The sequence below is a fragment of the Mytilus edulis genome, chromosome 1 (genome assembly GCF_963676685.1).
Source record: "Mytilus edulis chromosome 1, xbMytEdul2.2, whole genome shotgun sequence".
Taxonomy (NCBI): Eukaryota; Metazoa; Mollusca; class Bivalvia; order Mytilida; family Mytilidae; genus Mytilus; species Mytilus edulis.
The window spans coordinates 66,522,213-66,538,574 of record NC_092344.1 but is presented as its reverse complement, the minus strand read 5'-3'; the positions used below and the strand labels follow the sequence as shown (position 1 = coordinate 66,538,574).

General features: G+C 31.1%; 1 protein-coding gene across 2 annotated transcripts in view; it reads right to left on the bottom strand.

The window, feature by feature from the left end:
- LOC139487474 (plexin-A4-like) overlaps positions 1 to 16,362 on the bottom strand; it is a 111,157-nt gene that overhangs the window by 13,406 nt on the left and 81,389 nt on the right. For both annotated transcript variants that reach the window (XM_071272298.1, XM_071272307.1), the window contains exons 9-25: positions 15,386 to 15,503; positions 13,859 to 13,987; positions 13,323 to 13,436; positions 12,856 to 12,958; positions 12,303 to 12,472; positions 11,681 to 11,832; positions 11,141 to 11,252; positions 10,172 to 10,308; positions 5,594 to 5,758; positions 4,976 to 5,072; positions 4,315 to 4,578; positions 3,673 to 3,831; positions 2,362 to 2,602; positions 1,713 to 1,864; positions 1,075 to 1,265; positions 581 to 658; positions 87 to 153 (exon numbers count right to left, since the gene is read on the bottom strand). In XM_071272298.1, coding sequence (XP_071128399.1) covers positions 87 to 153; positions 581 to 658; positions 1,075 to 1,265; positions 1,713 to 1,864; positions 2,362 to 2,602; positions 3,673 to 3,831; positions 4,315 to 4,578; positions 4,976 to 5,072; positions 5,594 to 5,758; positions 10,172 to 10,308; positions 11,141 to 11,252; positions 11,681 to 11,832; positions 12,303 to 12,472; positions 12,856 to 12,958; positions 13,323 to 13,436; positions 13,859 to 13,987; positions 15,386 to 15,503 — 2,449 coding nt within the window. The remainder of the gene's footprint in view (positions 1 to 86; positions 154 to 580; positions 659 to 1,074; positions 1,266 to 1,712; positions 1,865 to 2,361; positions 2,603 to 3,672; positions 3,832 to 4,314; positions 4,579 to 4,975; positions 5,073 to 5,593; positions 5,759 to 10,171; positions 10,309 to 11,140; positions 11,253 to 11,680; positions 11,833 to 12,302; positions 12,473 to 12,855; positions 12,959 to 13,322; positions 13,437 to 13,858; positions 13,988 to 15,385; positions 15,504 to 16,362) is intronic.

Below are 16,362 nucleotides of genomic sequence, written 5' to 3'. Positions count from 1 at the left end.
ACCGTAAAACATATTTCAAATGTGTAATAATGCAATCAACTTAAAGGTTTTTGTACAATCAAGTTAAAATATTTGTCAAAACCTACCTTTAAAAATTTATACAATAAAAATGTAAACCAATTAGTCAACATCTTCTCTGCTACAGATTCATTCCTGAAATATAAAATGAATAAATTGTGAAACACAGAAATGTAATTTCAAATATCTCAATTTTTTCCTGTGGAACTAGATAATCTCAAGTTGTCTCCCTTTTGATGATTTTGATAGTCACATGTCTCACTATGAAGTTAGTCAGCTGGCAAGTTTTAGTTTATTTTAATCATTTCAGTGGCAAGATTATGTGCAGGTTCAAATTGTAAATAGAGTAATTTTATAAGATTATGGTGATATATGCAAAGTTATTATATAAAGCAATTCTACTTCCTTCTACAATTAACATGCTAGAATTTATAACTGGTCAAAAAAAAGATGTTTTTAAAATAATAATCCATCAAGTAGTTCTTAGTGAATCAGTATTTCCATATTTAATTTAAGTTTTTATCAGGTTTAAGTTCACACATAATATTGTACTATACATTACCTTCTAAACAGAAGCTTAGGTTCTTTCTTCCCATCTATGGATCTTTCTATTAAATCACTCAGTAAAGTTTTTAAGATACTAAAATAAATAAGAGAAGTTTGTATAAAATTCCTTCAACTACATCAAACAAGAAATAATACTTCCTCACCAAGAAAATTAACTTATACTGTATAAATAATAAGTTTTATTTTTGTTTAAAATAAAGGCCAAAAATATTTTATTTTAATAAATCTTTTATGGTAAAATATGTGAATACTTTATTTCTGATTTAGCCCTGAAAAACTGACTTTGCATCAATATAATTTTGCAATACTATAGCAAATAGTTAACGTATTAAAAAAAATATTATCTAAATCTGACATTTTTATGATAATTATCTTGTGATTTTTTTTTTCTACAAGTGAAAGTTAAAAAAATTATTATGTCACTCAGCAAAAATTGGATAATTAACAAGTTATTTTTGCTGCATAATAACAATATAAGAGCCTACTTACTCTGTACTATATTCCATTTTAGTTTGTAATGCTACTGATATCAAGGAGGCTACATTAACTTTATCCTTCATTGAGAAATTTTTATGCGTTTCCAGAGTTCGTATAAAGGTCAAGAGGAATGTTTTGTTACCAATCAGCTGAGAGAACAGAGCCAGTCCTTTCTCAACACTATCTCTCCTATTGTAGTCAACCTGCAGAAGGAAATGTTAGTTTAAATTTGTTTTACAAACAAAAAGAGTTCAAAAATTTGCATAATTCCTTTCTTGTTCTCTTAAAAGCAGGAAAGATTTATTTGTAAAGATTTATTTGTAAGTTGTACAGCAGTTTTCATATCATTAATTCTACCTAGCTTCCTATTTCTTATTATAGACAACAAAAATATAAATTCAAAGGAAATAAAAAAATAAATACTCATGAATTAAAAATGTCTTTAAACACAACATTTACAAATGAAAGCTATAATATTAAGGGGTAGGATAGAAATGACTCGATTAGATAAAAGTACATTCATACTACATGTATAAAAATTTAATATTGTATTACTTTTAAAATCATTTAGATTACTACAAATTATTTTCAATGGCTGCCCCTGCAGTATGCTTGGCATACATTTAATGCATGACATTTTATGTATTTACCTCCAAATCTTTGATAACTGGATGATCAACTGTATTGTCTTGTGGGAACAAAACTCTCATACAATAAGTCTGATAGTTCCAGAATGGTATTGATACCTGTCCATACAAATCATTTGTCAACTCTGTCATGTCTGTCTGGAGTTCAGCAAAGGCTGGAATTATAAAATTGTCAATTATAATATCAATATGTTGATAATTAATTATATACTCTAATACACATGCTATTTCCATGCAAAACACATTTTTTCCAGAATTTCACATAGTTTTAAAATATACTCTAGTCTAACATATGACACACCATCTTGAAATGACCAAGTTATTAAGGTTCTGCATTAAAATTTGAAATTAACATCCCCCTCAAGCTTTTGAATTACAAACAGCATGTTAAAAAAGATTTGATATGATGTATAGGAGAAAAAAACCTACGAAAAACTAAGAACTATTTTATCAAAGAAAACACACTTTTGTTTTGGCTTTTTATCTTTAGAATATTTGTCCATTATCATCTACCAACCATTTCAACTATGATTAACCAAGAACTTATTATCATATCAAAGGAACTGCCAATTAATTGTGGCTTTCTATTTATAGAATCTTTAGTCATTATCATCTATCGACCAATTAACATATTTTCCCATCCACTCCTTACCTTCTTTGCACTCTTTTGCGACTTTCAATTCTAAGTTGTCCATTTGATTTTGCATCTTTTTCATCATGCTGTCGTTCTTCTTTGATTTGACCCTGTACAAGCACAATACCATGATAACAACCAACAGCAGCAATCCACCACCAGCACTGATCAGGATAATATACATCGTAGGAAGACCAATCTCATTTTCACCATATTTCAGGTTTCCTAATGTCACTGTCAGATTTTTGCCAACACTAATCTGTAATGAATGAAAGCAGAATTTAATCAAATGCTGTAAATGAAAATGACTAGCTAGTCATCACAATATCAAAGACCAATGCAATAAACAGCGTTAGTTCACTAGCATTGATGTAAGCCAGGGATAACTTATTATCATCATTAGCTGATAACATGGTGAAGAGATTCACACTATTGTGGATTCATTAATAATCATTGGATACCAATTTTCGTGGGTTTAGTTGGTACAGGGAAACAACGAATTTAAATGTTCAACAAAATGGAAATTTGCTAAAGAAATGCATGTGAACTTTGTCAAAACCACGAATTTAAATACCCACGAATATGCAAGTTTTCCTCTATCCACGAAAATTGGTACCCACGAAAATAAATGAATCAACAGTATTTGTAGATCCCAATTTGCTCTTTATAAAATTTACTGATTTCAGTTTCCAGATAATATCCAAATGCACAAACAGTTGATATTGACAGCAATTGCTTACATGGTCCATAGTTAAAAACAAAGGATGAAGTTGAAGTCTGTAATGCTCTGTAGTCTATTCCATATAAGAACGAAGCTAGTTAAACCTTATTGAAATCTTCAGTAGTTAGGTTTCAATTCATTTATTTCCTGTTCAATCATCAAAAATATTCCCTAATATTAAATTTCTGTTACTTCCTTAAATAATCACAACTAAAAGAAAGAAAAACTTTGGCACATACACAAAAACTGACAATAAATTTGACATTGTAAAAAATCATGCAATAGCTATAGTATAACCATTATCTCCAATTTATAACTTATAAAATACTCAAGTTAATCTGATATTTATATTTTCATGTGTTCCTTATAATTAGTCCTATGTACCCTTTGAAAATGCATGCATACCAATTATTTTTACAGATACTTTTTTCACGTTTAGCCATTTCTAGCCCATCATTCATTTTTGTGATTTTCTAATTTTCTAGATGTTATCATATGAGGGAAGATATTAGATTTTAGTACCTGCAACAATTTATATCAACACTATTTTTCTACTTTTCCAAAAATGAGTTAATTTACAGTATTAAATAATCAAGTACTTGACTTACAATCACTTCAGGATATTGTCCTCCGCCTAAAGCTGTCGGCTGATTCTTTGGAGGTTTACAACTCAATAAGAACTGTATAGATTTAACTTCACATTCTCCTTTACCAATCTGTACTTTCACTTGGTTGTGTACAAAGCCAGTATCTGTTAAATATTTACCCTGTGGAAAAATATTTATAAAAAACATAAGGTACATGAAATGCTGTGTACTATTTTTAGAAAGAAATTTGGTTAAGCACATAGTTTTATTGAATATAATTGCTGATTCAAAAGGAACAAAGGGGTACTTTATCATATTTGCAACATAAATAGCAGACAAAGAAAGACAAAAAAGATTTAACATGAATGCTCAACAATGTTAATAAATTCTGTATATGTTTCATTTGAAGAACATTGCATGGTTATCATAAGTAGCAAAGACAAACAAAAAGTTTCAACCATACCAAAAATATCAAAACCATTGTTTACAATTTTGGGTATTTAGCTGAATATGCCCGAAATAACCCTAGATCTCTCTCTGACACCTTCTGATGTCATGTAACCATAACTTTTAATTCATGAATAAATGTGGTTTTCAGGAATGCCAAACAAATTTGCATACAAGTGTTAATATGTCTATATCATATTACTAAATTAAACTTACACCAATTGTAAGAAAATCATTAGTCCTTCCACCTGAGAATATCTTGGTACTGGGACTAAATGCTTCAAATTCAGGGTCTGGATAGACTGTGATGTTACCAAATTTCTGATAGGCTTTCACATTATCTAACATAAAACCATACTCTAAGACAATGGATGGGGTCTTTTCCTGTTCTTCTGATCTCTTTCTACGATGTGTAAAGTTAATGGCGACATATGGTGTCCAGCAGGTCATTTCTTGTACAGTTGAACCCTTGTAACAATCCTACGATAAAAATGTATTATCAGCAACAACATTTTTCAGCAGAAGATAACTTTTCATGAATATAGTCCTATTTCCTATTCATATTCTAACTATTGGGTTCAAAACATCCAATATAGATATTTTCTTTATTAACATGTAATGGAAATCTTTGTTTTTATACTTATGTGTACATTTGTATTTGAAATGATTTTTTTCTTCTGATGGGATTGAAACGTTTTTTTTTAAATTTATATATGTAATTGAAATGATCTCTTTTATTCATATGTAACTGAAATGTTGCTTTTATTAATATTGATACATATTTGAAAAGAAGATGTTTTATATCAAATAAAAAAAAAAATTAAACATGAAATTCAAGAACCTGAATTCCATTCCCTAATATTCCTTTGAACCTTACCCCTTCGAATGTTTCTTTGTTATCTCCCCAGAAAACTATTCTTGGATTCTGAATGATATGTAACCTTTGACCTGTTACATTGACAGGCATACCTCCACTAAAAGTATAATAATAAAAATAATGTTAAATATATGCTAAATAAATAAAAATAGCTACAAGGACTTGCATAGTAAGCTCCTTACTATACAATTCATTGATAGCTAGATGACCATTTTTTTTCTTCATTTTTGTAATGATTTGCCATTTTTTCCACAGTTGAAACTATCCTACTCAAAATTATGTTATCTTATTGTCATTTTATTAAGTTATATCAATTCAGTTTCTTAAGTCCATACAAGACACAATTAGTTGTGTTTGTAAAAAGGCAGCATCTTATCTTATTTTAGTTATCAAATTCTGCTAAATACAAGTAAGCATGTAATGCAGTCATTATCTTGTTGTGGAATAATTTTGTTAAAATAAAATGTATGAAGCATTTTGCAACTATAACCAGTCTCAACATCATTGGTTATTTTCAAAGGGAGATAATTTCACCTTTTTTATTATTCAAACTAACAAAATTAGCAAAATAAAATATGTAAATAATTCATGTGTTATTCAAATAAGACAAAAACATACCTTTTGATAGTTTTTAAAGGTTTTGCATTACTAATGACTGGGTCCTCCATATATGTGAATTTTAAAGGACTTTTTATTGTCTGCAAGTCAAAGGTCATGGTAAGACTCCCAATCTTTGTTTTGTTTGAAGCTTGTGTCGCACAGATCACATTGTCTCGTGTTTTCCTAAAAATCAACAAATTGAAAATTACAATAAATTTTTAAAATGTCATTTTATTAAAATGTTATATCAATTCAGTTTCTTAAGTCCATACAAGACACAATTACACGGTGGGTATGGTTGTCCTGCGAGAGAACGTACTGTGCTGGTGATTTGGTCCTGACAGGTGCTGGTGGGTCCTGATTCTGTGCTGGTGGGTTTGTTTACATTGTATCAGAACGGCAATAAAACGACTGTTTTGTTGCTTAATTTTTCTCTGATGTGTCATAAGTACCATGCAAAGTATATTACAACAATATTATATTTCAAAAGTCGTGCAAGTTCGTTAAACGGAATTGTCCTGACGCTGTGCTGGTGATAAGAAAAACGGTCCTGGTTCTGTGCTCCTATGTCCTGGTTCTGTGCTTTTATATTTTAGTTAAAAGTGGCATATATTCAAGAGCATTGATGCTGTACTGTTGTTGACTAATTAGCTGTTGTCTGCTTTCTTGAAATTGACATTGTTGTGAATCTGTTTACTGTTATTATGAGAGAAAAAATACCCCTATTTAAAAAAAAAATGAAATTAACTGTAATCTTATTTATTGGCCTGTTAATGGAACCCTTCTTGCCCCCTTTTAAGATAAGAAAATATGTTTACGATTTTCGGGATTACGATCATTTTGCAAGATCACCAAAATACGTTATAATTTATACAATACTTAATATAATGTAGATGATGTGGTATGTTTGTTGTCAATGGACAAATTTCCATAAGAAACCAAAGGAAGTATGTGTTAACAACCATACGTCATCGTACGACCTTCAACAATAACCCATAAAATAAAAATGTGAAAGGTTTTGCATAAATATAGAACAAAGGACTTTCTGAGCGTTTGATTAATGTCTTTAGCAGCTTAAAACACATTTGTTTGTGAACAATTGAGTGTTGACTATAAGAATGACAATAGTATTGCGGGTTTGTTTGTTTGGTGTTTTTTTTGGGGGGGAGGGGGATAAGTTAGAGCGAGGTTACAGTGAAAGCTTGGAATAATTTCCCGTAAAATTTTAAAGGTGGATTGTAAAAGAAAAATGTATCTTATATTAGCCTTGGTCACACCTTACCGGATAGCTCGAACGGACGCCTAACGGATAACTTTTTCTCAATCCGTTCATGTCTGTTGGACGTCCGTTCTTATCCGTTAGGCGTCCGTCCATATCCGTTGCATGTCCGTTAAGCGTCCGTTTTATCCGTTGACGTCCGTTCTGTCCGGTGGAAAATTTTGAGCATGTTCAAACTTTGAACGGACGTCCAACGGATAAAATGTCCGTTGAACGTCCGTTAGGCATCCGTTTTGTACGGTACTCGTCCGTTTTGTATCCGTTACGTATCCGTTATGCATCCGTTGGAGATCCGGTAGACCAATTCACCAACGGATGTCTACCGGACGCCTAACGGATAAAACGGATGTAAAACGGATATTAACGGAAGGATAACGGATAAAACGGATGACTACCGGATGTAAAATGGACAAATGCCAATTGAAATTTCTCATGGTTTATTGCCTTTAATTTTTAGATGGTTTATTGCCTTTAATTTTCAGATTATTTTGTTCATCCGTTTTATCCGTTACGCTTCCATAGCGGTGTCTGTTTTATCCGGTACTCGTCCGTTGGATGTACGTTCGACGTCCATTCTGTCCGGTACGTATCCGTTTCATGTACGTTCAGTGTCCGTTGTGTGTCCGTTTGGCATTCGTTACATGTTCGTTAGTACACCAACGGACTCCCAACAGATACAAATTTTGTCAACGGATAACTTTTTTTTATCCGTTAGGCGTCCGTTCGAGCTATCCGGTAAGGTGTGACCGAGGCTATAGCTATTAAGAATCACTTGCTGTAAGATTTTTCCAACATATTTTTTTTTGTCTAAGCGGTTATCAGGTATTTGTTTTTCGAAAATTCGATAAAAAACTAAAAAAATCACTATTTTATGAAAGGGCAAGCTAGAATATGTCAGAGAATGAAGACGAGATAACCTAGAAAACACTAAAAAACCTAAGATTTCTTAGCTTTTTCATTTCAAAATAAATATTTTTGATAAAGAATTACGGGGGAGGAAGTGAACAATGTGTCCTACTTTTCTATATTTAAATATTTTTCATGAAAAAAAATCAAATGTGCCTTGATTATAATTGAAAATGAGTAAATGGAAAAAATACCCAACTAAAATACACATTTATTTTAATATTGGTAATATCACTAAGCTTTTAAGTTTTGTGTGTCAAACACACCATCTCTGTAGTTATGACTCCTTACTAAGATATTTCACTTCATTCATTTTTTTTCTGCATTTTTTTATATTGTGAATTCATAGAATTATTATATTAAAATGTAGCCTTAATTTATATTTAAAAAACATAAACACGCCTGGAAAGTAAAATGCGTACTCGGCTGTCTGTAATCGACCATTTTTAGACACCCCAGGCTCCTAAAAAACAAGCCGGGGTGGGGGTTCAAAGATGCAAATTAAGTACTTATATCAATATTTTATCTTTTCGTGTACGGTTTATGACAATGTCAATTACGAAATGTGCATATATCAAGGGGAAACTTCTTGCAAAGCATTATTATTTATTATAGTTCATTATTGTATTTAGTAGAAAAAAGAGAATTTAGTGAAAATAAAATACTATTTTTGTAGAAAATTCACAGACCTTTGTACAGAGATTTTTGTTATGTTTACCATGGGATCAACACAAGGGTTCATTACCGAGTAAACAAATCAAAATGTCTATCTACCTTGCACATTTCAGAAAATTTGGATCAGATAACGAAACTAGGTCCAGCAACATTTATAAGCAATTTAAGATTTTGACCCTCACAGTTTCCATTCACCACAAATATTCTCGTTACAAGGAATCATTTTAAATACAAAAATACCAGTTGCAGCCTTTCGTTTATCTATTAATATATGTATACGGATGAAGTTATGAAAGGCAGCAGGGTCATCAGGGTGAGGAGTCCATGTCATCTGAAATAAATGCTAAGCATAGATCTAGAAAGCGACAGATAATCATGACATTAACTTAAACTCTCTTCTTTTCGACTTTTTTCGAACAAATTGACACATAAAATGAATTATATAGTATTGTGGAATTTTTAACTTATTTTTGATACTATATATTGTTATCTGATATTGGACGAAAGATGTTGCCCTTTTATGTTATTATGTAATACAAGTTAAGATCATTTGAAAACACATATTAAACAGCCAAATGGATGCACAAGAGCTAAAATAGGAGTCATAGATCCTGTTGGCAACACTTATCTGCCCAATTTTATTGATTTTGTAACATTTGTTTCAAATATGACCAACTTCTTATCCAAAATCACCAGCACCGTATCAGGACCCACCAGCACAATGACAGGACCCACCAGCACAGTATCAGGACATGCATAAATTGAGAAAATGCTAAATTTTAAGAAATTGCGATGTTTTTTCACAAAATTGTTTTGTCGTGTGGATTGCGGTATAGAAAGCGGACTCTATGAGCATTTTTGTTTTATTTTTTCAGTTCGAGATTTTCTGAAAATGAGCATTTTTGTGTTACGCTTACTGAAACAGTTTAGAGGGTCAATTTTTTAATGGTTTATATATGAACCCATAAGAAACGAAATTGAAAAATCTCAACTGTTTTCTTCCATTTTTTATGAGTGAAAACGTCAAAAATCATCATTTTCGTCTTTGTTTACATTTTTTCATTGATCACCAGCACCCGTCAGGACCGAATCACCAGCACAGTACGTTCTCTCGCAGGACAACCATACCCACCGTGAATTAGATGTGTTTGTAAAAAGGCAGCATCAACTAATAAAATCCTAAATGTTAAATTCATACAGACAAACAGTCTTTACATATCTGCTTCAAATGTAATGAATATGCAACAGGGATTCCTCCTTGCTCATTTAAGAATACATTTTCAGCTATATTCATTTTATGAGTAAAATGAGTCACTTTGACAGTGAAGTTTAAAAATAAGTAATATGGAAATAATTTGTTTAGTCTTTAGTTTTCTATGTTGTATTTTGTGTACTATTGTTTGTCTGTTTGTCTTTTTCCATTTCAGCCATGGCTTTGTCAGTTTATTTTTGACTTATGAGTTTGAATGTCCCTCTGATATCAGCTGAAAGTTCTTTACATATCTTTTTTTTCGAAGTGGCCAGTGGGTAAATGGCTGTCATAATCTTTAAGCCCAAGATATACATTTGAAGGCTACAATGTATTAAAGCATCAAAATATCATGAAAATTTGAGACTAAAACAATCGGTATCAAATGTGGTCCTTTTCCATGTCACAGGAATATTACATCCAATTCCAAACTCATATAAGCTCTACAAAAGAAGGGATTGAAAGAGATTACAAAATCCCTACTTACTTGATCAAAGTACATGGTATATTATCTATAGAGACTGATATGTTAGTCCCTGCATTCATTGACTGTCCTGTGATTGTGATTTCAGTTCCTCCTGACATGGCTCCTTGGGTTGGTGATAAACTGGTTATGTTAGGTGTCTGTAAGTATCAACAAAATACATTTTAAACAAGTCTTACAGCAGATTCCATTGAGTGTGTAGCGAAAGGTAATATCTTTGGTTAGCTTACTTGTTAGCTGAACCGTGAAGTCATTATTAGGTCAGGTATACTACCCTCCTTATAAAGTAGCATGGTCCAACAGACAAATAGATTAGTTATCTATCGGACTTGTCTATTCTTAGTGTAGGGTAGTTTACCTAACCTAACAATGATTTCACGGTTCAGCTAGCAAGCAAGCTAACCAAAGATATTACCTTTAGCTACACATTCAATGGAATCTGCTGTAATGAAACATGACATAATACATAACAATAATAGTAAATTACTTCTAAAAGGTTAACATAGATAGATTGACAGGTTTTGGCCAGATTAGCTTGAATAAAGGTAACACCCAGGGTTAAAAACTTGTTATGTGCAAAGATCATCTCACATAATCTGTATGCCACTATAATGCTTCTAATTTTGTATCTTATACAGCTATACTGTTAACTCATTTCAATCATAAGATACCTACTAAATTTTTAGTGGTTTTTTTTGGGTATGAATAAGAGGCAAATCAAAATGTTCAACAAGAGGTTTGTAAGCAAACTTTTGCAAAATCATAAAATCAAATATCCACGAAATCAGTTGTTCCTTAATCCACAAAATATGGTACCCATGAAAATGAATTAATTAAAAATATGTGACTTTAATTGCAACATCCTTTCCCCATTATTATAGTTTTTAGCTATAATCAGTCTCAACATTATAGGTCATTTCCAAAGAGAGATCATTCTGGCTTATTCATTATTCAAGCTGATTTTACACATACCACATAAGAGAATATCTGTTTGGATTCTGCTAGATATTGTCCATTGACTGTGACTCGGACGGGTCCTCTTTGTTGGAATGCCTCAAAATATTCACCAGTCTCACAAACAATTCTAAAATTATAAATGTCAGATAAGATTGCAATTATAATGGTGCTTTTTGTTTTTTTAATGGATTATGTACCTGAATTTTGAAATTCTAGCTTCAATATGTCTGTTAAAATGGAAACATTCTGGACCAAGAGTTGTTTTTTGCAGAGATGTCTTGATATTCTAAAGTTCATAATAAATCATCGGTAAAATACGCCTTCTGATATTTAGTTTCAACAAACTCCAATAAAACGTACTATCCCAATAGCAAGTGATTTAGTTAAACCGTATTATCATAAACAGACTCTTTATCTATATATGGGTCAAATTTGATCTTTATAACTATTATTGCAATAAAAAGTTTTACAAAATGAAGAAAAATCCATGCACAATACATTCAACTTGCATTTGAACATTAATATCATTTTTTGGGGGGTCTAAATTCTACTAACCTGCTAGGTGGCTGATATTTATCTCTGAGTGGTGAACAAGAAATTCCAGCAACATCAACATAACTGACAATATCTGCATATGTTCTGCCTAAATTTTCTCCTATGATTGTCAATTCTGTTCCACCATTCTTTGGTCCTGATACTGGATTTATCTATAGAAAAGAGAAGGATCCGTTGAACTACCACGAAATACCACTATTATGAATATAATTTTTGAGCAAATAAACTAAGATATTTTATATGTCAAATGAAATTTTAAAATTTTCTGTAAAACTGTAATCTGAGTATGTCTTAAATTTTGTTTATACCAAAATTTTGTTTATACCAACATTATGTTTATACCAAAATTTTGTTTATACCAAAATTGTTGTTTTCCATTATTATGACAGTTGGTTATTCTTTTGACTATGATAATACTTTTTTTAGTTTTTCAATCAGGTACTTTAACAAAAATGGAATATTTTGAAATCAACTGCCAGTCAAAAAGCAGTGATCTGGTGCTAACAAGTTTTGAATAGAAATTTACTTTCATTTATAAATCTCCCTTGATTTCCCATCTTGAAATCTCTCCAGTCCTTGAAGATGACACTCTCAATACTATAATAAAATCCACTATACTTACGCTAATGATCTTAGGGTTAGGACATGTAGAAGAACTATGTAACCAGATGGAGTCTCTACAATCGCCCTGAATACTACATCTAGAATCACACCAGCCACAATTGTAATCTGTGGGGATGATCAAACACGATCCACAATTGTTCCCCATCATCTCACATTTATACATCTTCACTGTAAAAAATTGAAAAAATTAATAACACAAATTAATCTAATATACCATGTATGTATGCATCATGTGGACTAAAACAGTAAAAAATGAAAATATATACTTGGTATGGTGGTATATAACACTACAGGGAGATAACTCTGTAAAACTCAGCTGAACGTTATAATCAAGTTCTATTGTTAATGAAATATTAAGCTTCTCGGCAATCAAAATTAGTGTTCGTCAAAAAAAGCTATATAATCCAATGATTTTTTCTGATTAAGTGTGTAAGTTGATCTGTAATTCATATTTATGTATTTAGAATTGTCACAATGGCAATGGTACCACATCTCCTTATCTTTATATGTACACATCATGTCGACTATTGACGCTACTAGTATAAACTTACCTTGAACATCTGCAGGATTATCAAATGGCTTGTTCAAGTCTTTGGAACCCCATGTTATTTTGAATGGCACATTCCAAGTTTGTGTATTCTCAATATAAGAAAACTGAAAGTAAATAAGTACAAGATTAACAAAACACAATTTATAAAAAAAATCTTTGTAATTCATTACTCAACTACAACAAAACAAGGTACATTTTCTTTTAATCTTAAACTATATATGTAATTTTGTCTTGGTCATGTATGGCACCAAATATTTTTTGACATTTGTGTAAATATTGATACCATATGTTGAAACTTCTATGACAATTCATTAAGATGTATACATGCAGATATATGAACATGATACAAATATTTTGTGCAAAATAATACATTAAAAAAACTTGTGCTAAATGTTTTTGGTAAAATAACATGTTTTTCTTCTGGTTTGACATTTAAATTGTACGAATGGTAAAAGCCTGGGGCCATACCTCAGTATTTTCACATTCTACGATCTTTTCTGACTCTGTGTGGGATATTAGACGAGCTGTAACAGTTCTTCCAGATCCTATGCTGAAGTAACAGTAGATAGGGTACTGAAAAGCCTGAAAAACAATCAAAACAAAAACTTGTATAATCTCAGCAGAAACATCTAAAATTAAACCATTTGCAATCAAAGAATTTTCAGGTTAACTACATATTATTACGAAAGAAATAATTGAAAGGTTTATATTCAAAGATTAATAGCAAAACATTTTGTACTTTCATAGGAAGAAAAACTGATTTTTGTAAAACAATTTTTTCTATATATAAAACTGGAAATTTGATGTTCAAAAATAGCACAAAAAAGATGTTTTCCTAGTCATTTTCAACTTTAATGACTAAACTATTTTAACTTTCAAATTTTGATATAATGTGCCAAGTTTGGCCGCAAACAGAAGCATGCACATTTTTTTTGATTACAAATATACAAGGAAAACAACCAATCAAGTTAAAAATCTGCCATGAATGATATCAAATAACCTACCCTGAGGTTATGCGCAAATAGGACAACTTTCTTGTAATTTCCAGAGGGTACCAGTATTTCTGGATGTCCTTTACTTATCCTGGGACATTTTTCAGGTCCTACTGTATGCTTGTGTAAAAATCCTCCACTCTGTAAAAATAAAAGTCTTCTTGTTATGTACTGATCAATTTGTGAAATTTTCAATATACAGTGACATTAAACAGTCTAAAAGATGTTTTCGTATTATTATTTCTTAAATTTGAGGGTCTATTTGAATCATGTGGTCATTTTATTTTAATTTACTGTTTGCAAAAGTATGCAAAAAATCGAAATACTTATTCCGGTCATTGAATTCCATAACCGTATTTGGCACAACTTTTTGGAATTTTTGGTCCTTAAGGATGTACTTAGGTGAGTTTTTGGATTTTATGTGAAATGTTTGGACTCCTTGGTGTTTTTCCATACAATACAATGTAAAATATTTTGCCCCATAACACCCATTTATTTTTTCATATAAGACTTAATAGCTCATGAAAGGTCATTTACCAAAATTTTAAAAGATTCTTAATTTTCTTTCTTTTGTTTTGAGACCTAAAAATACCAATGCAAATATAAGGTAAAAGTCTGAGTCAGCCTTTTCCTGCCATATTTTAAATCTCAAATATCTCGAAAAGGAGGTCCATGACCTATCAATATTTTTAGCTTATTTTTATCCTTAATTGATGCTCTACCAGCTTATACAATGTAGTATCAATTTTAACTTCTTAATTAATTTTCACCTAACCTCACCTAAGTACATCCTTAATGCTCTTCAACTTTGAACTTGTTTGGCTTTCTAACCATTTTAATCTGAGCCTCACTGATGAGTCTTATGTAGATGAAATGCTCATCTGGCATATTAAGTTATAAGTCTGGTACCTTCGATAACTATTGACATATATACTTTGTTGAAAATAAGAATCTAGAATTCATGCAAGGCATTTCTGTTCAATAGACAGTTTCACATATATGCGATAATATTTTGCATATGTATATTAGAGACAATTTGAGGTTAAGTTATCTATAAAACCAGGTATTCAAGTACAGGTTTAATCCACTATCTTCTACATAAGAAAATGTCTGTACTAAGTCAGGAATATGACGGTTGTTTTCCATTCCTTTGATGTGTTTGAGCTTTTGATTTCACCATTAGAATCTCCCTTGGAGTTCTATATTTTTGTTATTTTACTTTTTACACAGAAAGTCGTAGGTTGACAGACAATTGATAATTTCAAATAGTTAAAATAATTAACGCTCTTTATAGAAGAAAAAAATCAAGGACATTGCTTTAATGAAATCCCTCTTGGTCTTTAGACTGATCTTTAATGCAAAGTTTTTGAATACTGATTCATTGTCTAGTATCATTGAGAGATCTTTGCAGATCTATTAGCAACTTTCCTGTTTAAGATAAATCCTTCAATTGTATTCAATCTACTTAAGATTTGACTTAAAATTAGAATATACATTTTAAAGATTTCCCACTCTTTTAGGTGGCAGACGTCAACTTACATTCGAAGCTGCTACAAATTCATCTGTCTCACTGCAATCCTGAAGTGGATAATATGTACACATATGGTTCTTGATACACCATGTACAGTTGAACTTGCTCAGACTACACTTGTAACATCTGAAGAGAGAAAAAACATGATTTTTTGAAAATTTTACATATAAGATGTATATTTATTTTGTAAACCATGTTATTACTTTAATTTCTAATTTGGACAATTGTCATTCAGCAAACACCAATCACTCATACTTAATTAGAATCTTGTCCGCCCTCTGTAATTATCGATCAATATCCACCTAAATCAAAATTTGGAGTTACCTGTTTCAACATTATGTAGGTGTATCATAATTGTTTTAGCAGCCTTTTTAGTTATGTAAGCATGAACAGATAAATTTAAGTTGAAAACATTTTTGTCCATTCTTTTAAATTTTATTTCAAACAAATAAGACCAAAATAAAAGTTTGCATTGTAATTTCTTGTTGTCAACACTGTGTTTTATCTAGAAATTTTTGATGCAGAGTCTCAGATGAACTATTGAAGGATGAGGACTGATACACAGCTAAATGGAAATTATAAATTGAAAGGATGGGGCCTAAATTAATGCATAGGGGCCTCTTTGCATACACCCTATGAGATAAACTTTTGCATGATTCTAAGGATCTGATTAAAACATTGTAATTTATATGTACAGTGGCAAATATATCACCACACATATTCTGGACAAAACCAGGTCAATTCCTATAGATTTGTGTTAAATCACTATGCTCAGAGCTGGATCTATTATACCAACATTGATATATGTAAAAAACATTATCATGGGCATCACCTTACAAACCAATTTTCTGTGGAAACATTTACAGAGAGTCTGGTTAGTATCCCAGCTCGATTAAATAACAAATTTCAACATATACACTAATAACTAATGTCTGTTTTTGATTAAATCGTTACCACATCATTTGGAAAAATATTATTTTTACTG